This window comes from Pyxicephalus adspersus, chromosome 5 (genome assembly GCF_032062135.1).
Source record: "Pyxicephalus adspersus chromosome 5, UCB_Pads_2.0, whole genome shotgun sequence".
Taxonomy (NCBI): Eukaryota; Metazoa; Chordata; class Amphibia; order Anura; family Pyxicephalidae; genus Pyxicephalus; species Pyxicephalus adspersus.
In genome coordinates, this window is record NC_092862.1 from 117,876,106 (window position 1) to 117,899,357 (window position 23,252).

General features: G+C 37.0%; 1 protein-coding gene across 1 annotated transcript in view; it reads right to left on the minus strand.

Moving 5' to 3' along the window:
* The window catches only part of PLCD1 (phospholipase C delta 1), a 71,633-nt gene that overhangs the window by 19,880 nt on the left and 28,501 nt on the right, over positions 1–23,252 (minus strand). Inside the window, 1 exon segment of the mRNA XM_072413387.1 lies at positions 75–303. Within this exon segment, the coding sequence (XP_072269488.1) occupies positions 75–303 (229 nt within the window).

A 23,252-nucleotide genomic window follows, 5' to 3' on the forward strand; every position in this document is an offset into this window, starting at 1 on the left:
AAAGGCAAACAGATTCAATAAATCACTTCATTTTGACCTAGAAATTACACAAATAATCTTTGTAAGAAGGATACTGTTGTAACTTCTGCTTGTGGTTCATGGATCGTGAGTTGTTTATTATTTTACCTAACCCTCCTGTCCACCGAGCAGCCTCTTCATTAGTGTTGGCTATGAGGTCAAGTTTCTTCCGATGCCCCTTGAAGACTATGGAAAAGCAGCGCTCGCTTGGCATATCCCGAGCATACCGTTTCATCCCTTCAGTCTCATGGCCGGGGCGCACATCTTCAATGTCGTCAACACTGACTGTCCAAGAAAAAGAAAAATTTTGTAGTTAGGAGACAGAACTTACTGATGCAAAAGATAGAATCTACAGGACCGAAAAAGAACAAAAAAAAGTCTGACATGCAATGCGATTTATACAAAAGTTTATTCATGGTATAAAAATAATTGCACTTCCATGGTGTCAAATAAATTTACGGGACTTTACTAAAAAAATATTTACATAATTGCCTATTCCTTGCTAAGTGATTTTTTAGTTTGCTTGCAAGATAAGTGATGATTCAATTGAACATTCATGAAAATGAACATGTTATATTCTATTATTAAATGCACCCCATTGTCCTGCAAACTAACTTCTACACCAAGCGATACCATACAGCAGTAAACCCTACTCCATCAGGAGAACATTGGCAGAAAGTCACCACCAAAAATATGCAGCTAAGAGCCAAGATAGTGAGGACTGATCCACGTTGCCTTGCAGTAAAACCACAAAAATTCAACAAAGCTCTTATGGAAAATCAACGGTACACAATAAAATTGCTTAGAGTCAATCTAATAAAAATGGAGCAAAGATCTGCTGCAATTAGCTGCTCCCAAAAACCTCTTTGCATCGTGTTCCATAAATACATTTCGCAGGCTGTAAAACAATCTCCAGTACTAGCTGCTCCTAGTAAGTTGAGTAATAAAAAGTTGTTAATAAAAATTAAGAAAGATGCCTAATTTCATTGAGGGATGCAAATGAGAGTTCCAGGAAATCCCGCTGACTGCATACTACTGCCATTGTGGGGAGGAAAAGGTTTCGGCTGCTTGCTAAAAAAGAACTGAAACCGCCCTTGCTTAAAATTATTAACCCATCATCATTCCTTTAATATTTTAAATTTAAAACTCCCAAAAGTTCTAAGGAATTATTAAGCCCCACAAATTATATGTAATTCTGAACAGCGGCATTGATACTAGGATAGCAAGAGGTGGGCAGGGCGCTGAGCCAAAAAAGAGCTTTACAGCATTGCAGGGCTGTATCAATCTCACACTGTGGGCATGCTGTCAATTGAGAGGTGGGTGAATGATTCTATGATAAATGTGGCAATGCAAATTCACTGGTCAATCAGAAGGCTTGTGGCAGGTTGACGACCAAACTGTGCCACTCAAATGTGGCATAAAATAGTGAGGTCACTGATCTAGTGATGATATCCAAAAGGGACACCATATGACTGAGTAAAAAGAATAACACAATAATTGAGAAGTAGAACAGTTTATATGTTTATAGGGTGCATTGCATTGCAAAATATGAAGAGTGATAATTTATCAGCCTGAAACCTCAAGAGGAAATACATTTTCCAGCAGTGGCCACTACATGATACCTTCAACATCCTCTGTAAGACACACACGCTTATCCTGTTGGCAGAGTATGTTCTGTCTAGAGATTTGCCTGACAGGGAAAGGAGAGATTTATGTCCACTTTCCTAGCAAGGAAAAACATTACAGAAAAAAAGGATTATCATAAAAAGTTACATGGATATTGAAGGGGAAAGCTGAGAAACACAGACTCTGAGGAAAAGTGAATGTCTAAACAATTTGTTTTAAAGACAATCTGCAGGCAAGAAATATATGAAACTCCTAAAGTTTTTGGTTGTTCTTAAAGCTCTGTTATTAACAGGAAAAAGTTGGGTACAATGACCCTAAGAAAAAGACGAGTGATATTCACCTTTCTGGCAGCTGGAGAATGTAATCTCTACTCACTTTATTAACGGTTTTATTATGTAGTTTAGGAGGCTTATGTATTATTTATTTTATTGTTGGCTAGAGTTCTGCTTAAGTTGAAAAACACACTTAATCTTAAATTATACTAAATGGATTTTGTATAAATATATTGTAGCCAATTTAACCATACTTATTGTAGTGCAATGAGCTGCCTTGTAACTTCCTAATACAATTCTGGGATGGGAAATGGGAGCGGCACCTCGAGGGTTGGTGCATGAACCAGGGAACACATTGGAAAGATGCATGAATGAGCGCTGATATATAACACCATTCTGCTCTAGCACCCCGCTGCTCTTTTTCCCCTTTACTTGTATTTCAGTTGTTCATGGATCCGCCAGGACAGATCCATGAACGACATCGGACGAGCACTGTACACATGCCGGATTCTGAAGTGATGATCGGACAAGAATCATCTCACATGTGTATGTAGCCTTAGGCTGATAGATGTCAGACTACTATCACTGAAAATGATCTTTCATGCTCATTTCCAGTGACAGATGAATGAGCTAATGCTGTACACACATTTCTGCCCTGTTCTATAAAAGGGGAAGCCGAGCCAGGGGATCTCCAAAGAAAAGCTCAGCAGACATTCCCGATTGATCATTCACCAATCTTCCAGGGTGGATTGATGAAAAATGTCAGGGGACTAATGTACACTTGCTGGATTTTTGCCCAAGATGAGCATGATTCTTCATCTCTGGCAACAATCATCTGTAGTATCTACATATCTTTAAATTTCCATAAATATGGAAGAAAGGATGTCCGGATAGTTTGGAGAGGTATCATGTGATTAGATGAACTAGGAAAAGATTATCTGGGGTTTGAAACTACCTTTATGAATGCTGATTGATTATGTACAATGTAAAAGACTAACTAATAATTGACACCTAAATGTGCATTCATCAAATATTTAGAGTCAGCCCTGTCCACCCAAACTTGCACACCCAACAATTTACTTGTCATATTTGAAATTATTTTAGTAATCCATCTAAAATGACTGCGGAGAGTTAATACTTATACAGATGCCTGATCACTGTACATGGTTTTACAATCTGTCACATAAAAAAACGGCTGTTGATTACCAACATCAACAATACAACAACCTATTTTACACCCCTTCTGTGTTATATATCTAGCTGTCAGAACCCATTCACCCCTTGTGCTGGATCAGTGTTCAAAGCCACAGATTGACTGTCTCTGCAGGCACGCCATCCTTAAACAGAGAGCATGTGACCATTCAGGGATAAGTTGTAGAACTGGTTATCTTACAAATAGGCCTCCAGCAAATTAAATGCATTTAGTTTTCCCAATGTTTTAATTATTCACGTGTAAAAGATCAATTATCCAAACTGTACCAAAACGTGATAAAAATTTTGTTTCTATCTATATATAAAATATATAGGCAGCAATATTTGCTTATTCATATGCCAGCTTTGCTGTGTACTTTACTGCTCCTTTTCACAATACACATCGATGAGTTGGCTGATTAATGGAAAACAATGAAGTTCCTACAGATACATATAAATGTATGTAAAAAAAAAATTACAAAATTATGCAGGCCATACATTCCAATGAAACCTAAAACTATGTAACCACTGAATAAATACTGTTACTTTGTGTTCCAACAAATGATAGCCTATCACACATAAAGAACATACAGATCAGCGTACACATTCATATATGCATACACCAATCAGTAATGATAATAGTCTGAATCACTTGCTGGTTTCTGAATATTTCCTAAGATATGAACAGGAGTATTTCTCTGATTTGCTCTTCCCAATATGGAGTTCATTCCATTGTATTCAAAGTATTTTTACACTTTGTTACATTTTTTTTTATATCTTTTTCTGTTGTTATTAAATAAGCTTTACCAGCACATTTATCAGCAAAAAATGAAACTTCCGTAGCAGGGTGATGACTGTATTTGACATAAAGCTCTTTGCAGACTTGAAGAGAAAAATTGTTCAGTTGCACAGACTGCAAATACAATTCTGGGGGATTTTGCTTACACATGACATAGAAGATGTCAAAGTTACAAGGAAGGGAAAGGAAATTGTTTACACTTTAGGAGAAATCACAGCTGGCTGCAAATTCAAACCAATAGCTAATTTTTAAAAACTTCGAATTAGATCAATTAAGGACAGTATCTGAGTTTTCAGCAGACTTGTAGTTTCCTTTACTAGTATGTTTAGTATGAAGATCAATGAACACAAGGTCACTTGTGTGTGTAAGAATTACCATGTAATGTAAAGTAGTGGTTAGCCATCAATCGTGCTGTAAAATGAACTATTACCACTTATGTTGTAAACAGATTATATCTGCTTAGGGCACACAGGGTAATTAGTTGCTGTTCATGACTTTCAATGCAGACATAATTAAAAACATATTAAATGTTTGGAATTGATGTTGTAAATGTATATGTTTAATATGGAAATACAGGTCAAAAGTCACTTATTAGAAAGTCAGATCATACCAGATAGCTTGGTGTGTACAGAAGCTGGCTGCAGGCCTGCATGGGAAAACAGACATACCACAGCCAAGCCAGAGCATACTTTTCTTGTTATACGTATATTTATTTAACATCTGAATACAAAGTCCGGTCATAAATATGCTAAGTCACCGGTATGAAGTAGATATCTTTGATTTTTTTCCAGCCAACAAACACACCCTTTAGTAGCCTTTCAATTTTCAACATGCAGCATCCTTAAATTGTTTGCAGCCCCACAGGTTCAAATTTAAACCATTTTTTACCATTCAGAAGAAATAATTGTTGTTGGAAAGGATCTTTTACAATCTCTTCCAAAAGTCTGAACGATGCATGAACGAGTGCTGTACATAAAGCTCCATTCTGCTCTATGGAGAGGGAAGGGGTTTTTTTATATAAGCAACAAATGCTATTCAAAATCATCCTACATTATATTTACCTCTTCTACAACTGCTCAAATTTCACATCATTTTCCACTGGGATCTGAAACGCAGTCCCACGTGTAGCTCAGTTCTGCTTATGTTTCAGGTACTAGTGTAAGCAGTATAAGAGTTTAAGTAAGGCACATCATTCAAGTGTGTATCAAGAGCTACAAACTCAAAAAAATGACTGCAGGCCCAAAAAGTTTAGAACTCTTGGTTCAGTAAATGACACCAGCTTGCAGGTAACAAGATATTAAGTTTTTTTTAAGACTGCAAATTGTCCATTTCTATGGCTGCTCTCCAAGACTAGACTGGCAGGTAATATCAAAGAACACAGAACAAAAATAGGAAGGTTTACAATTAACAGTATGATAAAACAAACTGCAAAGCCTATGCCAACGCATACTAGGTTTAAAAGCTGCGTACAAACATAATTTTTCTTTCTGTCGCTGCTAACAATCTTGATAATGTCCAGTGACAGTAATATAAACAAGTGCTGTACATGCATACATGCTAGAGTAATAGAAAGAGGAGGATGAGCATGAGACACCTTGATGTGTTCTACTTTGTAAAGATATACCACCACAGTGGATCACGAAACATTGTTGGCTGACCACTGAAAACATTAGATTTTTTTTAATTAACATTAATAGTAATAGAACTCAAGTCTATAATGTAATTAGTACTACAGCTTTAAAACAACCAAAAAGTCTCAAAAAATATATGGTCCAAAATCAGTGAGACTAAATCAAGGTGAATAAAGCACCAGGACCAGATGGCTTACACTCATGTGTTCTCAGAGAGCTAAGCTTTGCTATATGTCAGTCAATGTGGTTCCTATAGTTTAAAAAGGGAATAATAACATATTCCCCTGAGTGCTGGAGATGTGGACAAGAAGCTGTCTCTATGACACATAATTGGAGCTCTTGCCCTGCTGTGCACAACAAACTTATGGATGATGACCTGTCTCCACACCCACATATTACTTTATTATTTCTATTCTTCCTGGCTCTAATAAAGTTTAAAAGTGGGGTCTTTTACGTCATTTTATTGGTGGCAGGCCATAGAATAATTGCTCGTCATTGGGGTTCTTCTGTAGCCCCTACCATGATGGAATGGATGGTGGGAATGGACACTATAGCCAGATTTGAATACCAGATATCACAGGAGGAAATGGGATCTCAGCAACAAAAACAGGGGTGGAATATTTGGGTGATGTTTAGATTGTCTTCGGATGTCAACACATATCTTCAATAATGCGTTGTATATTGTATAAGCAGAATCAGGCTTTAGGGTTGGTACATGACGTTTAAAAGGTATTTATTGTGGTGCTATTCATATGCTATTTATTTGTGCCATTTTGTTTTTCTTCTTTGTTTGATGTTATCTTGTTTTGTAATTTGTTAAATCTCAATCTCAAAAATATATTATACATAAAAAAGGGAATAAGGCAAATTAAACTTTTAAAATTAGGAAGATAGTGAGGAGTTTATTTAATGACCACATTGTAAAGTTTTGCTAGAAAACAATACTTTAATCTACAGTCAACATAGGTTCACAAAAAAACAAAGTAATCAAACAAATCCACTTTCTTTTTATCAAGAAATATAAACACCAAAGGCATGCCAAAGCAGTGGCTGTGTATATAGCATACTTGGATTTTGCAATCATTTAACACAATAGTCACCTATAACTATTGTATATGGTAAGGTTAGTTGACTTAGAAAGCTCAGTAGGTAAAAAGAAAGAAAACTATCTTAAAGGCCATATTCATTGACAAATGATTCAGACTCTGAATGTTCTAAAGTTGTTAGTGGTGTGCACCTCAAAGTCCTAGAAGGATTATTCCTAATCCTAAAGAAAAAGTCCTAGGATTATTTTACTTACAAGCAGACCCGAATGCACAGTTTGGCAACTATGGCAAATGCGGTTTAATGTTTATAAATTTAAAGTTATAAGCTTGGTAGCTAATAATATGCATGTGTGATACATTTTTGGGGAGCACAACTAGGGGAATAAATAAATGAGCACGATTTGGATGTCCTGGAAGATCAATGACTTACTCATAGTGTGCAATGCCAAGCTGCAGTTTCCAAGAAATCAGAATAATTTTGTGTTAAATGAGGAATAGATTCAGATATAGGGACATCATCTTGTCCCTTTACAAAGCATTAAGACATCCTCACCTGAAATTTGCAGCTCGGTTTGGGCACCAGTTCACAAAAAAAGATGTTTTAGAACTATACGAAGTGTACAGAGAAAACCAAATAAATAGTTCCAAGAAGAAGCTCAGCTATGAACAAAGATTAGCTGAACTGAATTTATTCTCTTTTGAGTAGTGGTGGAGGGTATGATAACTTTGTTGTAAGTATAAAAATTGTCTGGAGGAAGAGAGGTTATAGCTTCAAATAAAGAAAGACTTCTTTACAGTAAGGGCTGTGGAAAGGTGGAACTTATTCGCCTAGGACATAGTTTTAGCCAGTTTAGTTGTTTGATACAGCTGGATGAAATTCTAAATTGATAGAATATAACCAGCTATACAAATTTTAGCTAATAATGTAATGATATAGTTAGCATTGTTGATTCAAGGAATATCGTTTACCTTGTTTGAATGAATTAGATTATGCTTTGTCCTCTGTATTACCTGTAGATTTACAGTTTTCTAATTAATCTCTCGGTTAATATTTCAACCTGGATATGTAACTTTCAGGTTTAAGACAGATGCAGTGTACCAAGGTGATCAACTGCCTGTCTGGCTTTTCATCTTCTTATTGACAAGCATTGCTAAAAGCAAAAGGCAGCTATTTAACTACAATGGGAAACAATAAATGGAACAGTTGTATAACAAATACTATAGTTTGCATATTATTGCAATGAACAAATAGGCGATAGGAAAGTTATATTGTATATACACACAGTTCTAAATACCCCTAAAGCAATCTAATTTACAAAATGTGGTAGACTCCAGCATGACTGTGTAAGAATGAAAACAGCTACACTTGATGTAGAATACTATAGTACAGACATAATGCCATAAAACCTAATATTTCATCACACCTCCTACCACCACAATAACACACAAACACAAGCTGTAATAGAAAATAATGTACATTACATACATAAAAACTGTTTGTTACAATCAAGAGCTAATTGTCTACTAATTATTAATATTAAACAGGATTTATATATCGCCAACATATTACGCAGAGCTGTACATTAAATAAGCATGTTTTCGTGGTGCTAAGAACAGGGATGACTTCTAAAATATTGTAGGGTTGATTACATGGACAGTTACCATTTACTGTGCACACTCCAGGCACCCAGGAAAAAATCACCTTTTTAACCACACTCATTCATCTCAATTAAAATGTGAGGGCTTTGTGGTTACAATTTGTTTTGTTTTTTTTTTTAACAGAGAAACTGCTTTCACAACCACAGGAAAACCATCCACATAAAAAACCCCTACTGTTCAAATAAAATCATAATTTTACAATAAACCTTTAACACAGACAGTATCTATACCACAGGATCAGAGCACATTCCAGGGTTTCCAAAGAATGTTTCTTTTGGAATGTTTTTCTCCAATGGAAACTCTCAATGGAAAGATGATAAGGAATGATAGGGATTCAGTCACTCTTCTGATTAATATATGTATATATAAATTAGGCTTATAGGGGCCATGCTGATCCATTAGTTTTCCCATCCAACTGTTCCTGTGCATTGAGGCGGTTGTAAATTCTTGTTTCTTTTCATTCTCAGGTCTCAGATCTCTAGCAATCCCTGGATAGATGTGTAACAACAGACTTTAGACACTTTAACAAAGCACAAATATATAAGACAGGGTTTAGATTTTTAAAACTTCATTTGCTACATACATGCTTGTTTTATTTTGTTACCTATTAGATATTGAGGCTCAGGTTAGAATGATCAAGTTAGCAATGGCAGCTCTGTTTTTTCTATTCTTACTGCTTCTCTCAATCAGCAAAGATACTCGCACATGGAGGGGAACAGGTTAAAGAGCATCTAAAGAAAATAAGTAAAAGTAAAAAGAACAGCTAGTGCTTCCAATAATGCTACAACTGTGTTATATTCACACAAGATGAGATACAGCAGGGTGGCTAAGAGGTTAGCACTCAGGCCTTTGCAGCGTTATCCCCCAGGAATCTCAGCCACGACACTACCTAACATAGGGTCTGGTTTCTCTAGGACTGGAGAGACGATCATGGGAGAACATGGACAAATGTTTTCAAACCTAGACCAGATCTATTCCAGGTTTGCTGGATTATCCAGGTTTTCCCATGGAAGTCTATCCTCTCCATAGAACACATTAAGAGAAAGGTTCATCTGCTTTTCCATGCAGAAAACACAATGATCACTAAACAGCTGGCATCTCTGACAAACAACAACTGTCAGTCTGAATTAGCTAAATATTATTCCAGGTGCATGAAAATAAAAAGTATGGAAAGTCTTAGGGCTAGTTTAGACTAGCTGTCACTCGAAGCTTGTGATACAGTGTGGTTACCACATCCTGAGAATGGCCACAGACCAGATGCAGCAAGAAAGGTGTGGTCCAATAAAGGAGTCACTTAGGGGTGTTTGACAAATATCCACCACCAAGCACCCATCAAAACACCTGGGATGAAGCTAGCAGTCTGTCAACCACACACAGCAGTGCTGGAACCATGGAGGAAGTGAGGAGCTTGAACACCTGTGCTGTATACCTATTCAGGGTCCATGATTTGGAAGGCAGAGGATCAGAACACCCACCAAGCAAGCATGATTCTTTTTAGAACCAGGTCAGCAATGACAGCTCACCTAAAGCTACATACACATGTCCTGATAATCACCTCAGTGCTGATATTGGATGATAGTCTGCTGTGTGTACAGTGCCTTTCGTTCCTCGTTTTTGGATCTGTCCTGGGGGATCTACGAACAATGGAAGTGCACAGCGGAGTGCCGCTCCATTGTTCTCCCCCTCCCCTCTCCATAGAGCAGAACGGCGCTCTATGTACAGTGCTCATTCATGCATCGTTCAGTCTTTTGTCAACAACAATTATTGAATGTGTGTACGCAGCCTAACCACTTCATAAAAGATACACTATAAAAACATTCTATTGCAAAGTTTTATTTAACCATCAAAGTATGATATAGTAATGATGTGAGGTCTTAGGAAGGAAAAAGTAGATGCACAAATAGATCCAGAAAATAGAGGATTCCAAGAGAGTCAATTACCTAGTAGACTGCAGGGAACAAAACGTGAATATAGGGCTGCCAGGCAGCACAGGCAATGGGAAATGTGATCATTACTGCTTTCTTATACAGGTATCAGATGATTTAATTATCATTTTGCATAATGGGGTGGCATTTAGGCAGAACTGTACATGCTTCTATATAATCTAAAAAGTTATATAATTTATGTAATCTTTTTGTAAATTGCTAGTAATCTATACATGTACACTAAAGATAATGTGTGTTAAGAGAAGGGAATTCTAAAGTAAACCATTTCCAGTTTCAACATATGCAAATAATTGTGGTTTGGATATAGTCCAAATTTTGCTGCATTTTCGAAATCTGATCTCAGAATAAGCACTGATTCTTAGAGTTATATGCACGAGGCCTAGTTTAAGCATTGGATATCATAGATAAATAACAAAATATAATAGATTATAATAGGCAGCAGGTGGTCTGCATGTGCAGTCTGGAATCAAACCGCCAGAGTCACATGCCAGATTTTTTGTAAAATGTTGGTTGGTTTGAGTACCTTAATCTGATGAAGCAGACTTCTGTTGTTCTGTGAAACGCGTCATCATCTGTACTATTGAGCACTTAAGCTTATATGGTGTCATATAAATTTTTGTATTCTGCTGTATGTTATATCAAACATGTACAGGTTTTATATTTTGCTGATGTGTACAGTAAAAAAAAAAAAAAGATCTTTGGTCCTTAATGTATTGCTATAAATATTTGAATGTATTATTGATGTAGATATGTTTGAAAGCCCCATTATCTAGTGCCTTACTAAATGAGATTTTGGGGTCCTGTAAAATCTCAGTGTATAGAAGTATGTAACAGGTTTAACATGCAATTTCGATTTTAAGAATAGTCAGACAACTACAGTGTTTAATAATGTATAATTAGAAGATTGGCTGTATGTGAAATCATGCAGCTGACCCGGTGACCGAAACTGAAGTAGGTAATAACGCAATAACAAGGTGTTTGTTACAACACATAACTGCACAGGTATTGAAATGTAGGTGGAATTCAATTGCAACTGATGAGGCTTTTTAAAGTGTTATTCAAAACCTTGTGTAAGCTCAGCTATGAATGTTTTGTTCAGGGTGTTGGGAGGCAAACTACTAACATTTACATGGGAATTCACTGTGCAGCCTGTAGAAGCGTCCTACACCAGCACAGCTGCTTCACTGGCAATACCAAATACAAACACTCAATTATTGATTCTGGAAATGATCTTCTCGCTTCCAGTGACAAAGGAGTGACAGATGAACGGACTTGCGATGTACACACAGCGTCATTCTGTTCTACGGAGAGGGGGAGAACGAGTGGCAACCCCACTGTGCTTTCCTTCCTTCACCTGTCTTGCGGTCATTCATGGATCCATCAGGGCAGATCCATGAATGATGTTGGGCGACCTCCATACACCATGTCAGATTCTCACCTAAGATGAGCCTGATCGTTAGTATTGGGCGAGAACCATCTGACGCCTTAGAGGAGATTCCTCTGACTTTGAAGAGATTTCCTCTTACTTTCTGTTTCATACCAGGGCCAAGATGTGAAATATTATCATGTAACATATACAGCAAAAACAAAAAAGACTGACTGATTTTTACTCTTTCTACCTATTTAAAGCTAAAAAATATACTTTACTTTACATGTGCTTTAAAAGCAACACACTTCAAAACTTGTCCTTGTATACCATGTGGTTGGAAAAAATGTGTTATTTTGAGATAAAATGCGTGGGAACATTTACAAAGTTTTTCCTTGTTATAATGGAAAATCCTTTAGCCATAAGTATTATAAAAAAAAAAAAAAAAATGCACATAATTTACAATAACAAGTAACACAAAGATAGATTATGAAAACTATAGTCCAATATAATCTTCTGGTGCATGGTCAGGTTGTCTGCCCAGTTTTGTTCACCACCCAGGCATCATAGAGATCTGGCCAAAGACTCCCAAATCTGCAGCCTCTAAGGTGTTCAAGTCCATATATATCTATTCCTAAGCTTTATTATAAAGATCACACATCATAGGATATCTACACCACTGACTTTTTTTCACAGCATATTGAACAAACTTTTTTTATTGATAAACTTCCAGTTAGTAATGACTCAAGCTAAAACAAGTTTGGGATCCCTGCCACACATACTAGTAATCTAATTAATGGAGAAAAGTCAGAAGGTCCCTGTAGGGTCCATGTATTTAGAGGTTAGAGTATTTACTAATACCAAAATAAACATTAACTGGCAGTGTTTTAGAACATTTAAACATATGACCGTATATCGTTTAATCAGTGCAACTCTTTAAAGTAAGAATCAGATCTGACAGCCAGGATTAGTAATTGATCAGCTAGTCTTGTGACTTTTACACACCTCTGCCACATTGCTAAGCTGGAAAGATCACACTACTGCTCACTGGAGTTAGTTTTAAAGCTTCCGAGATCACCCTAACCCCTCTGTTCTTTGCCTTATTCAATAATCCCACTACAGTGTTTGACTCAGCTGTGCAGCCCATGCAGAATACAAACAAATCCTAAATGCCAGCCCTTATGGCATATGCCATAGTTGTCCAACTGCACCAGCTAGACCAGATGACATATGCTATGGTAGTATGCTTGCATTATTATATACAACAATAGAATACAAATCAAATAGTTATATTTACATAATAGAATCTAAAATCAAATAAAATCTGTAAACATGTAATAAATGAATGAAAATATGGATATACATGGCAGATATTTTGTGTCTTCATATAAAGGAACTGTAGTCAACATTTCAAAACATTTTTGATTGTGCCAATTGAATCATAATGACTTTTGACCAGGACTGATTAGGCTCTCACCCAAGTAGCCAGTTGGGTGAGGCTTTCACCCAAGCAGACACATCAAAGGAGAACTGCACCCATAGCAATATGGATTTACTCCACTATCAGGAACACCAATAGCTAGCAGTACTTAAACAAGCAATTGAGCTGTTAATCAGTAGTCACATTAAAAATGAAATCAAAATATGGCTCTATCAAGAGTCTGTCAAAATAGCAGCAAAGGTTGTAGAGGTAAGGGTTAGATAGCCCGTTCTTAAAGGAGCTTTCCACAGTTTCATGATTACATAGAATTCTGAAATGCCATGTACACGTTACAGGCTGAAAAGGAAACCTGTCTTGACAAAGCCCCCTAATAGCAAACATTCAATACATTCAGCTAGTCTATACAATGCAAACATTTGCACTGGAGGCCAAAGTATATATATCATATGTGGAAACCAGACTGACCCAGACTTAAAGGAGTGGATCAGTGGTGTAAGAGGGGTGCAGAGGGTGTTATGTGTTAAGTACTGACCTCTGCACAATCTGTGCTTGAACTATAGCAGTCAGTGTAATGTGCGGCACAAAATACAGGGTGCAGAAGTCAGAAATATGAATTATATTTACTTCATATTCCGAAAACATGCATTCAGGATAATTGGCCTTACCCCAAAATTGACCTCAGACCATGTCAATGACATTTCTGTCATTACTGCCATACTCTGTACACCGTGCTGAATTATGCCTTCCCCCTGTTGATGTTTGATAAAAGGGACTTGCCTGGTTGCATTTTTTTTATATATATTAGGATTTAGTTCCGCTTTAATCCCCAAATTCTGGGAGCTCACTGATAGATTGGATCCAAAGCTCTCTACACATTTTTAAAAACACATGTATCGGTTCCTATTGCATTTATATGCGTTTTAAAGCACGTTTATTACAGTTTTCACTGCGTTTTCCCACGTTTACGTTTTAAGTGCTTAAAAATGAGGGAAATTGTCCCATTGAAGTCAAAGGAAGCATTTACCTGTGTTGTTGGGCGTTTTCCAGCTTTAATTCAGCTTTTTAATTTTTTAAACTTTGCAAACAACGTTTGAGATAAAGCTCATAAACATGCCTCAAGGAAAAATAGTAGATTATCCCATTGGAATGCATGGGCATTTCCAACATGGGCTTTAAAAGACTCCGTGTAAACGAAGCCTAAAGATGAACACAGTCATGAACCTGGAAGGAGGCAGGCCAATCCATTCACCCACAGGCATGTCTTCTGGACAGTATTTTTTGAAACATGCATGCTTGGCTGATTCTTCTATTGCTATAAGGTCAGTGGGGAGATTTGTAATTGATTTCCAATCTTTTTTTTATCTGCAGTGCAAATATGCCTAATCTCATTATAATCTCATTATAATCTCTATCCTATATTAAATACATTTATTTGCAGCATTAGGAGTGACACTCAATGTGGGGTACATAGCAGGTGTTTCTGTCCTACAACATCCACTAATACGCGAAATATCAATGCTGGATGAACTTGCCCCATGTATAGGAAATTGTAAATGATCTGTACAACATACAAGCAAGGGAAGACACAGTAATTAATCTCTTGTGTTTTGGTTGCTCATTTCCCCCAAGGATTACACAGCCAGAAACATCTTCTGACAAACATAAAATAAATTCTCATCCTGGAAAGCAAATCTGCTGTACTGATTGCCCTGCGTCTGAACCCCAACCCTACAGGTGCACTGTAACTATAGATCGTGTGCTATAGACCTTGTTGCAGGACTTCAGCCAAAAATATCAAGATAAAATGAACAGCCCATTATCTATCTTTAATTCAAATACTTCCCCACAATGCCTGCTGCTAGAAGTCCTCAGTCCCCCACATCATTCAACCCACTTCCTTTAAACTCAGGCTGTCAAGGACCTGCCCCAGCCTGTGATTGGTCAGTAAAAAAAAAATTTTTCAAAGCTTGCTAAGTATTTTTTATGCATTTGAAGGCATTCTGGAACTGTGACAAAAAAAATACAAAATATGATGTTTCAATAGCAGTTCTGAGGTGTTTAATAAATGCCTGGCAAAACTGCCTGCAAATGCCACTAGGGTGGAAACAGGGCAAAAGAAAAATGATAACTGAACTGCAAAGTGCCCCCCTCCCCTATATGTAAAGCCCTAAAACCCTCATAATAGAAAATGTAAAGACAAAATAACTGTTGCTATAGCAACCAAACATGGCCACCCTGACTTTATCCCACAGTGCATGGCCAATATGATTGCAAAAAACCTTGGGAAAATACAGGCCCTATGGTCTTAGTTTTATTAATATGGGCAACATATTATTATTACTACACAGTATTTATATAGCATCAACGAATTACGCAGCGCAGTACAAAGTCCATAGTCACGTCACCAGCTGTCCCTCAATGGAGCTCACAATCTAATGTCCCTACCATAGTCATGTGTTAATAATACAGTCCAAGGTCAATTTTGGGGGGAAGCCAATTAACCTAACTGCATGTTTTTGGAACGTGGGAGAAAACCAGAGTATGCAGAGAAAACCTATGCAAACTCCATACAGATAGTGTCCTGGAAGAGATCTGAACCTGGGAACCAGCGCTGTAAAGGCCAGAGTGCTAACACTGAGCAACTGTGCTGCCTTTCAAACACTTTAAATAATAGCAATCTGTATATATTTACTTTAGGGTGCTTATTCTAAAATAAACAACCGAAAAGATGCAAAACTGTTTATTCAGGCCTAGTTTCACCAATATGCAAGAAGATGTTGGTCATTTTGTAACAGTGCTAGTTAATATTTGTGCTTAAAAAATATTTTCTATTTTTAAGATATTAAAGCAAAACTAAACGCTACAAACTTGCCATCTTCTTTTTGTTGTTCTGCTTCTGAAAGATTTTTGCCCATCTTAGGAGGCCATACTGGGATGGCATCTTCATATATCATCCCCCTGCATGAAAAGGAAGCTAGGAATGTTGCTGCGCATCTTTTTGTCAGAAACCTGGAGGAATCAGGCAGGTAAGTTGTATTATTGCAGAAGGGGCATCGCCTGTCACTTTCTGCAATAATGACCGGCCTTATCATACAAACCTAAAAGTAGAAATTAAGTTCCATTTTAACACATAGAGCCAAATGGTTACTATGGCCGGTGGTGGACATAGTCAACAGTGGCCCTGTGCAGAACTAAATTGGGGCTTCTCTGCTGAACAGATATAGGGGCCCTCATGCAGCAGAATGTTTTGCACCTATTTATGCCCCCCTGACAATAACAATGCATATAAGAACACATCAACATGCACCGAGACTCTGAAATGCAGCAATGCATGTTACATGTAGGCAGTGCGCCTGCTGCTATATGTACACAGATTGGGACCCATATATTATACACATATTATGATGTCAGATAATTGATTCTATACTCATGCAGCAATGGCAGTGACAATTCTCTATCTGCCCCTCATTGGAAACCATGTCTTCTAACTGCCTTCTTTGGGAAACTGAATCACCTATCAGTTTCCTATTGGACACCCCATCTATCTGCCCCTTCTCCTCCTTGTCACTACTTTTTTGTCTGATGTGTGCCCCTCATATATATATATATATATATATATATATATTCATCAATAGTTTTTTTTTTTGCACCAAGCCTTTAACCGTTCATACGCCTTTTTTTATCTGTTATTTTGGCAATCAAATGTAAGGTTTTAAACACCCCATTTTCAACTTTTGAAATGAAGAACGGTACACCAATGTAACAGAACTGGTTGGGTAGTATACACAACTTCCAGTTATGACAATCATTACTCTTTTTAAGGTATTCAAGTTTCTGATTATTGTCGTGTAATTACAATACAGCAATTAAAAATGATCACCATGGTAAAAAAAAATAAAATTGTTTTTATTGCCAATAATAAAGTGTTAATCAATAGCATAAGTTTATAAAATGTGTTACATTGTGTCGTTCTTTCTTATCTGATTTTGAAGATATTGTAGATCATACAGCCCTACACTATTCTACAAAGCACAGCACAGCATTATACAATAGAGCATGGTACAGCAGTATCCAATACAACATGCACTGGAGATTATGTGAATTCTGACTTTCTGCTCAATTTTGGTGACAATACTTACTCACATTGTAATTCATAAAGAAAGGCACTGGCCAAAACCTACATTTAAAAAAACATATTTTAGGAAAAATTACATGCACATTTTTATTCTTTTGGGAAAAGGCCCAGGAGTCATCCCAACAGTTTTGGTGACAATAGTGGATACATATATATATATATATATATATATACACACACACATACATACATATATACACATACATACATATATATATTATTTCAATCATCGGTAGCCATCTGTCAGTATTTATTTTCCAAACCAAAACTCAGAACTCCTAATTCTTAAGATGCAGCTGCGGACTAGCAAATTGAAAGCTGAAACTTGAAACTGATAATTTTGTGAAGCTTGCAAGCTTATCCCTAAACAGCACCATATAGCACTGAAGAATAATATACAGCACTCTACAAATCATACAGAACTATACAGTACTATAGAGTCCTAGAAGACTATACAGAATAATATAGAGCTATGCAGTATACCCCACTAAACATTACCATGGACCACTACACAGTACCAGACAAGACAATATAATACAGCACAGTGTTATACGGAACCATACAGCGGTATATTCTGGTTGCATTGGACATTGGGATTTTGTTTCAACATACTGGCTGCAGGTAATTTACTCAAAAAAAGTGGTGAAGGCAATGGATCAGCATGACCCACAAGCACATTGCATTTCAGAAGTAGATTTTAAAATCAGCAGCCTTATGTTACCTTAGTATGTGTTTCCTTTAAAGCTGACATGTGCCAGATTATGGCATTATTCTAACATAAGTGACCATTGCATACCAGTATGTACTGGTAGTACCTTAATGTTTATATTTTTAACCTTACCAATAAATATTTAAAAACTAATATCAGGAATTTTAACCCTATACAAAACTGACATATTTAATCATGATCTACCCATACACCATTTAATCATCATAATTGACAATGCATTGGGGTTGTGTTAGCAGAACCCATGACCGGTTTTAAGTGTTTCACACTTTTCTGGTTTCTAAGAAAAAAAAAATGTCTTGCCTCGATCCCATATGTCTACACCTTCATACGTCACAAGACCATCAGTGTGCAAAGTAAAATGTGCCTTGGGCAAATAAGAATATTATTGTAACCACAACATAAGACAGGTCTTTAGCAGAGTGCTAGTAGGTTACATGATACATCTGTCCTTGTTTTTAGGGGAAATTCTGGTCAAACAACTAAATATGTCAGTTTATATAAAGTCTACAATTCAGAAACGTATGTAATGTTACAAGTGAAAGTAACAGGGATAGGTGCAGCTGGTTCCCCCAGCTTACATTGAGGTTGGTCTGCCAGCACCAATGTTCTCAACTATGCTTTATTCAAAGGGCTACTCTCTTACAAAGGCAAATACCCCTGTCCTCTTATCCTTTTTTGTCCCTGTTTTTGGTCAAATGTCCAGTCCTCTATAAAAACCATATTTGTATTTACTGCATTAAACCTTTCATCTATCCTCTAAAACAGGGGTCATACATACATGCTAGATTGTGGTATAAAGAGCCATATCTGCTGTCTATAAAAACAATTCTAATGCAGATCCTGTCTCTCGAGCACAGAAATGGAGGACTCTAGCATAGGGAAAAAGATTAATTTTTCTTTATGGTCCGCTTAACTGGAAGGCGTGTTCATTGCCTTCATATTTTGTGACAGAAGGAATCATGATTTCAGATCTCCGTAAGTCAGAAGGCATGCAGCATGAACAACACCTGTGTGTCTGCTAGCATTGGTCTAATCCATAGGTGGATATGGGCAAGTATAGCGCAGCACTGTATGCAACATCTGCATGCCTTGTTTTCATTCTAAAGCAGCAACAGCCTGGATAGAAAAGCCTCTCCTTTGACACTCGCTGCAGGCGGGGACCCTTACTGTCTGGGGCAAGCAGTGGTCTCTATGAAAAGGTCCAACACCCGTCTCTCGCTGAGTCAGACGAATAGATCTGCAATCAATCAGCAAACTTGTATCTACCCTGCTAGCTGGAAAGCTCTAGTCCAGTCAACTTCCAGTACTCCTATACTCTATTCTATTCATTTAAATAATATTAATAAACAGGATTTATATAGCACCAACATATTACACAGCGCTGTACATCAAATAGGGGTTGCAAATGACAGACAGAAACAGAAAGTGACACAAGAGGAGAGGACCCTGCCCCGAAGAGCTTACAATCTCGGAGATGGGGGGGATTTATTTATATATAATATATTCTTCTTCAGTGCTATGGTGCAAAGTAATCCTGGTCTACTCTTGTCTGTTACACCATGTGGCCTAATATGTATGATTTAGTTTTTGATTGATAACCTGTAATGCTGTGCATTCTCACTGCAGGTGAGTTAGTGAAGGCTGTACTTGCAGTGTATAACCACATGGTTGGCCGCTCATGTGAGTATAGCAAACTGCTGCTGTGTGCCCAGAAACTCTGCAGCTAACACATTTACACACAGTGAGGTTCTTCCAAAAGCAACTGCACAGCCAAAAGCCACTTGTCGTGTTCTGAACTGCATCAAAATCTACTGCAGCCAAATGGAAAAACTGGTTCCCAACCACTCCTATTCACTTGAATAGGAGCAGTTGGGACTGTGGTTGAAACTGCTGTAGACCGTTGCTCTTCACAGTGTATCTGAAGTGTGCCTAATTTCCTGAGGATCCAGGGATGTGCAGGGTACTACTGGCAGCAGGGATCTCACTTTTCATGACAACACGACACTTGTACAACTGACACCTTTACAGGATGCACATATAGCTTAGACCTGCCTGGTATGCAGCCTATAAAAACTGGTGGTGCCCATTCTCTATAATAATTTGTGCTGACTCACAACACATACTGACCAAAACAGGGGAACTTCCTATTGCATTATAGCCAATGCTAATGAAGAGAAATAACCACATTAGATTTAATTAATTGATGTATCCATTACAAACATAGGGACACCATAAACATGATCTAGTTATTGTGCACAGAGGTTGGGTAGCCAATTTAGGTACTGATAATGGTTAGTATTATTATTATTATTAACATAGCACAACGGTAAATATTTGTATTCTGTTAATAATTATGCTTGCTGAATAGCCAGCCACAACAAAAGGAACATGAATAGATGCACCTGCAAGAACAGACTGCATTGAATGGAAAAGCTCTCTACCAAAACAAATATTGAATATACTAACAGATTGTCAGTCCCAGGAAAGAGGCTTTTTTTTTACTCTTTACCCAGTTACATTTTCTTACCCAGTTTTGTTTTCTTTTGATGAGCAGTGCTTCATGTTTGATGGATACAGATTTAAACGTAAATCTGACATTAGTGGTAGTCACATGAAACACTGCCATCTAGTGGTAATATTGTAGGAAAACCATTCAGATTTTATCACTGCAGACTTAGCATTTTTTTTCTATAACTAACCAGAGAGCATTTAATTTACGAAATCCTAAACAGACAATGACAGAGCAAAGATGGTACTTCATTTCTGTCCGGATTTTAATGTCTAAAAGCGGTACATTCCATTGTCTTTAATGAAAATTTATTTTACATTGTAGGCCTGAAATTCTTAGGCATAACCCTCTGAAATAAGTCCAATATTTAATAAATTTATTAATAAACTTTAAACAAAAAATACAAAAGTCTGTTAAAACAAGGGTGCATAAATAAATAAAAACATTTCCTGCCATGCTCCCTTGCACCGACGTCACCAGGAAGTGACGGGAAACCTCGGGGCTATTGCCGGGGGTCGGATCAACGCAAAAGAGGACGCAGCCACAGGATGGAATCATATGGGCAGGACACTGGTGGGATCAGGCAAGTCTTTATTTTTTTAGCTACCCGAGTGTGGCTCGGGGTTACCGCTATCAGTTTTTTATTTTTTTTTACCTCAAGCCTCACTCACGGTTACCGTTCAGAAGTTTAAAGCTCTCCAAGGCTGGACTTTCATCAATGAACCTGGGTGATCCAACAAGCCTGGAATGGATTTCTTAAAAGTAATTTGCCATTTGTTAGCAAATGTTTTACATCCTGTACTATATCTATTCCAGGTTTGCTGAATCACTCATGTTAATTTAGTGAATGTGGGGTTCACTTTGCAAAGTACAACCCAATCACATCACAAGAAAATTAAAATAAATACAAAAAATAAACAGAATTTTGGATTGGATAAATTAAGTGAAATTAGTCATGCAAGGAGATAATTCCTGATGCTACAGCTTTGAGGTAGTTATGTTAAAGTACAAGCTCACATATAAGGAAATACAAAGCTAAAAAGAGGAAATGCAAAGGACATGACAAGCCTTGTTTACCCTTTGCATGTATTCCTTTGATGGCTGGGATAGCTCATGTCTAATAACATATTAGAAGAAAGTCTCTCTGCCAAGAACAAAGTGTTTAAGGAAGAAGAGTGCAAGAAGTAATGGACCCTTTCAAGAACAGGGTTCTCCCCAGGCACTTTTAGCTGGGCGCACCACCCGGCACTTTTCAGCACCCACCCGGCTGTTTTTGGGTGGTTACCAAAGAGTTTGGTCACAATACAGCGGCTGCCACCCACCTTCAATTTCTTCCCACCCCGCTTAAAAAAATTTCTGGGTTGAGCACTGAAGAAGTATTTTACTGCTACGGACATAAGGAAAGCAGATGAACTCCTTTAGTATGTTTACAGAATTATACATTAACACAATAAGCAATGGGACATTAAAGGCACACAACATATATAAAAATATAAATCTTTATTTTATTACAACAAACATATAAATCTCCTGAAAGTTGTGATCATACAACACTCACCTAAAAATCTTTTCCAAAAAGATTTCAATATACAGGCATGCAAATACCATAAATTAGCTCAAATTGTATAAGGGGACATGTTAGTCAGTGTGAATTAGTCAGTAAAATATTAAACTTCTTATTGAGGTAATAGCTGCCCCTCGCGACGCATTTCGTTTTCCACAGAAAAACTTCATCAGGAATATATTATGGGCTGACTAAAGTGAAAAAGGGGAATAAAATAATCTAAAACTGTTCTAGTGTAGATGCCCATATACTTACAGAACAATCCAAGACATCTTACTCCATACATGCCATCTTCAAAGTTTAGGGAAAGTTGAAAGATGAATAAAGTAAATTACCAAAAACAGATTTTAACTTTTTATATCAGCTGGAAGCAGTGTCTGGATGTGTGTTTTCTTCTATTCCAGATGCAGACCATATTCCTGGTACTCACAGTCTGAAGCCAGGAGATTTGGTTCTGGGCAAAAATTTTACAAAATGCAGTTTGATTTCCAATATCCGTGTTCCAAACTCACAGATGTTAAACTGCAAGCAAGAGACTTGTCTATACCCAGTCCTGGCAAGAAAGTTTGACCACCAGCAAAAGAGGAGTAAACTTTAAATACTTGTTCTTTTTACATTTATGATATGGCAGATTTGTGAATTGCTTACAGGACAATATTTTGTATTTGTATCAGAAAGCAGCCTAAAGAGCCAAACTGATAAATGTTAGAGGATTTTTATAAGCTGCAAGAGGAGCCAAGACTCAAAAAAGCAACTCTGGTGGCTGTACAGTTCCCTAATTATTTTGTTTGTGGGGACAAAGCTTACAACTTCGTCACCTAACCTAAAAAAAAAAAAAAACCCATATGCAGCTAATCAACCGGTTACAATCATTAAAATATTAAATTAATATTTGCTAAAGTTGCTGTATGCTAATATTTGAACCACTGTAATTTGTTGTTTAATAGAGACACTCCCCTCATATTTCCTTAGTATGATGGATTATATATTTACATACTTATTTCATCTCTTTAGGATTTTCTATATTTATTATTCAATTTTTTTCTTTTTTTTATACTGTAAAGCAAAAAGCAGCAACAGGGTTTCTGGGTTCCAATTGGGAGTTTGGATCCCTAAAGGAGTTTTTTTTCCCAGAATTCCAATATTTGTCTTAAACGTTGCAGTACTGTTCCAAAAATATTGACAGCCAGGTAGAGGGTAATTTCTGATTGAAGTAATTTATTTCTCCTACTAAAGGTTTCTTTGAAGCATGTGTGTTTACTGCAAGACACATCGATACCAAACAGCACAATGGAAGTTACAAATTATAAAAAAAAATG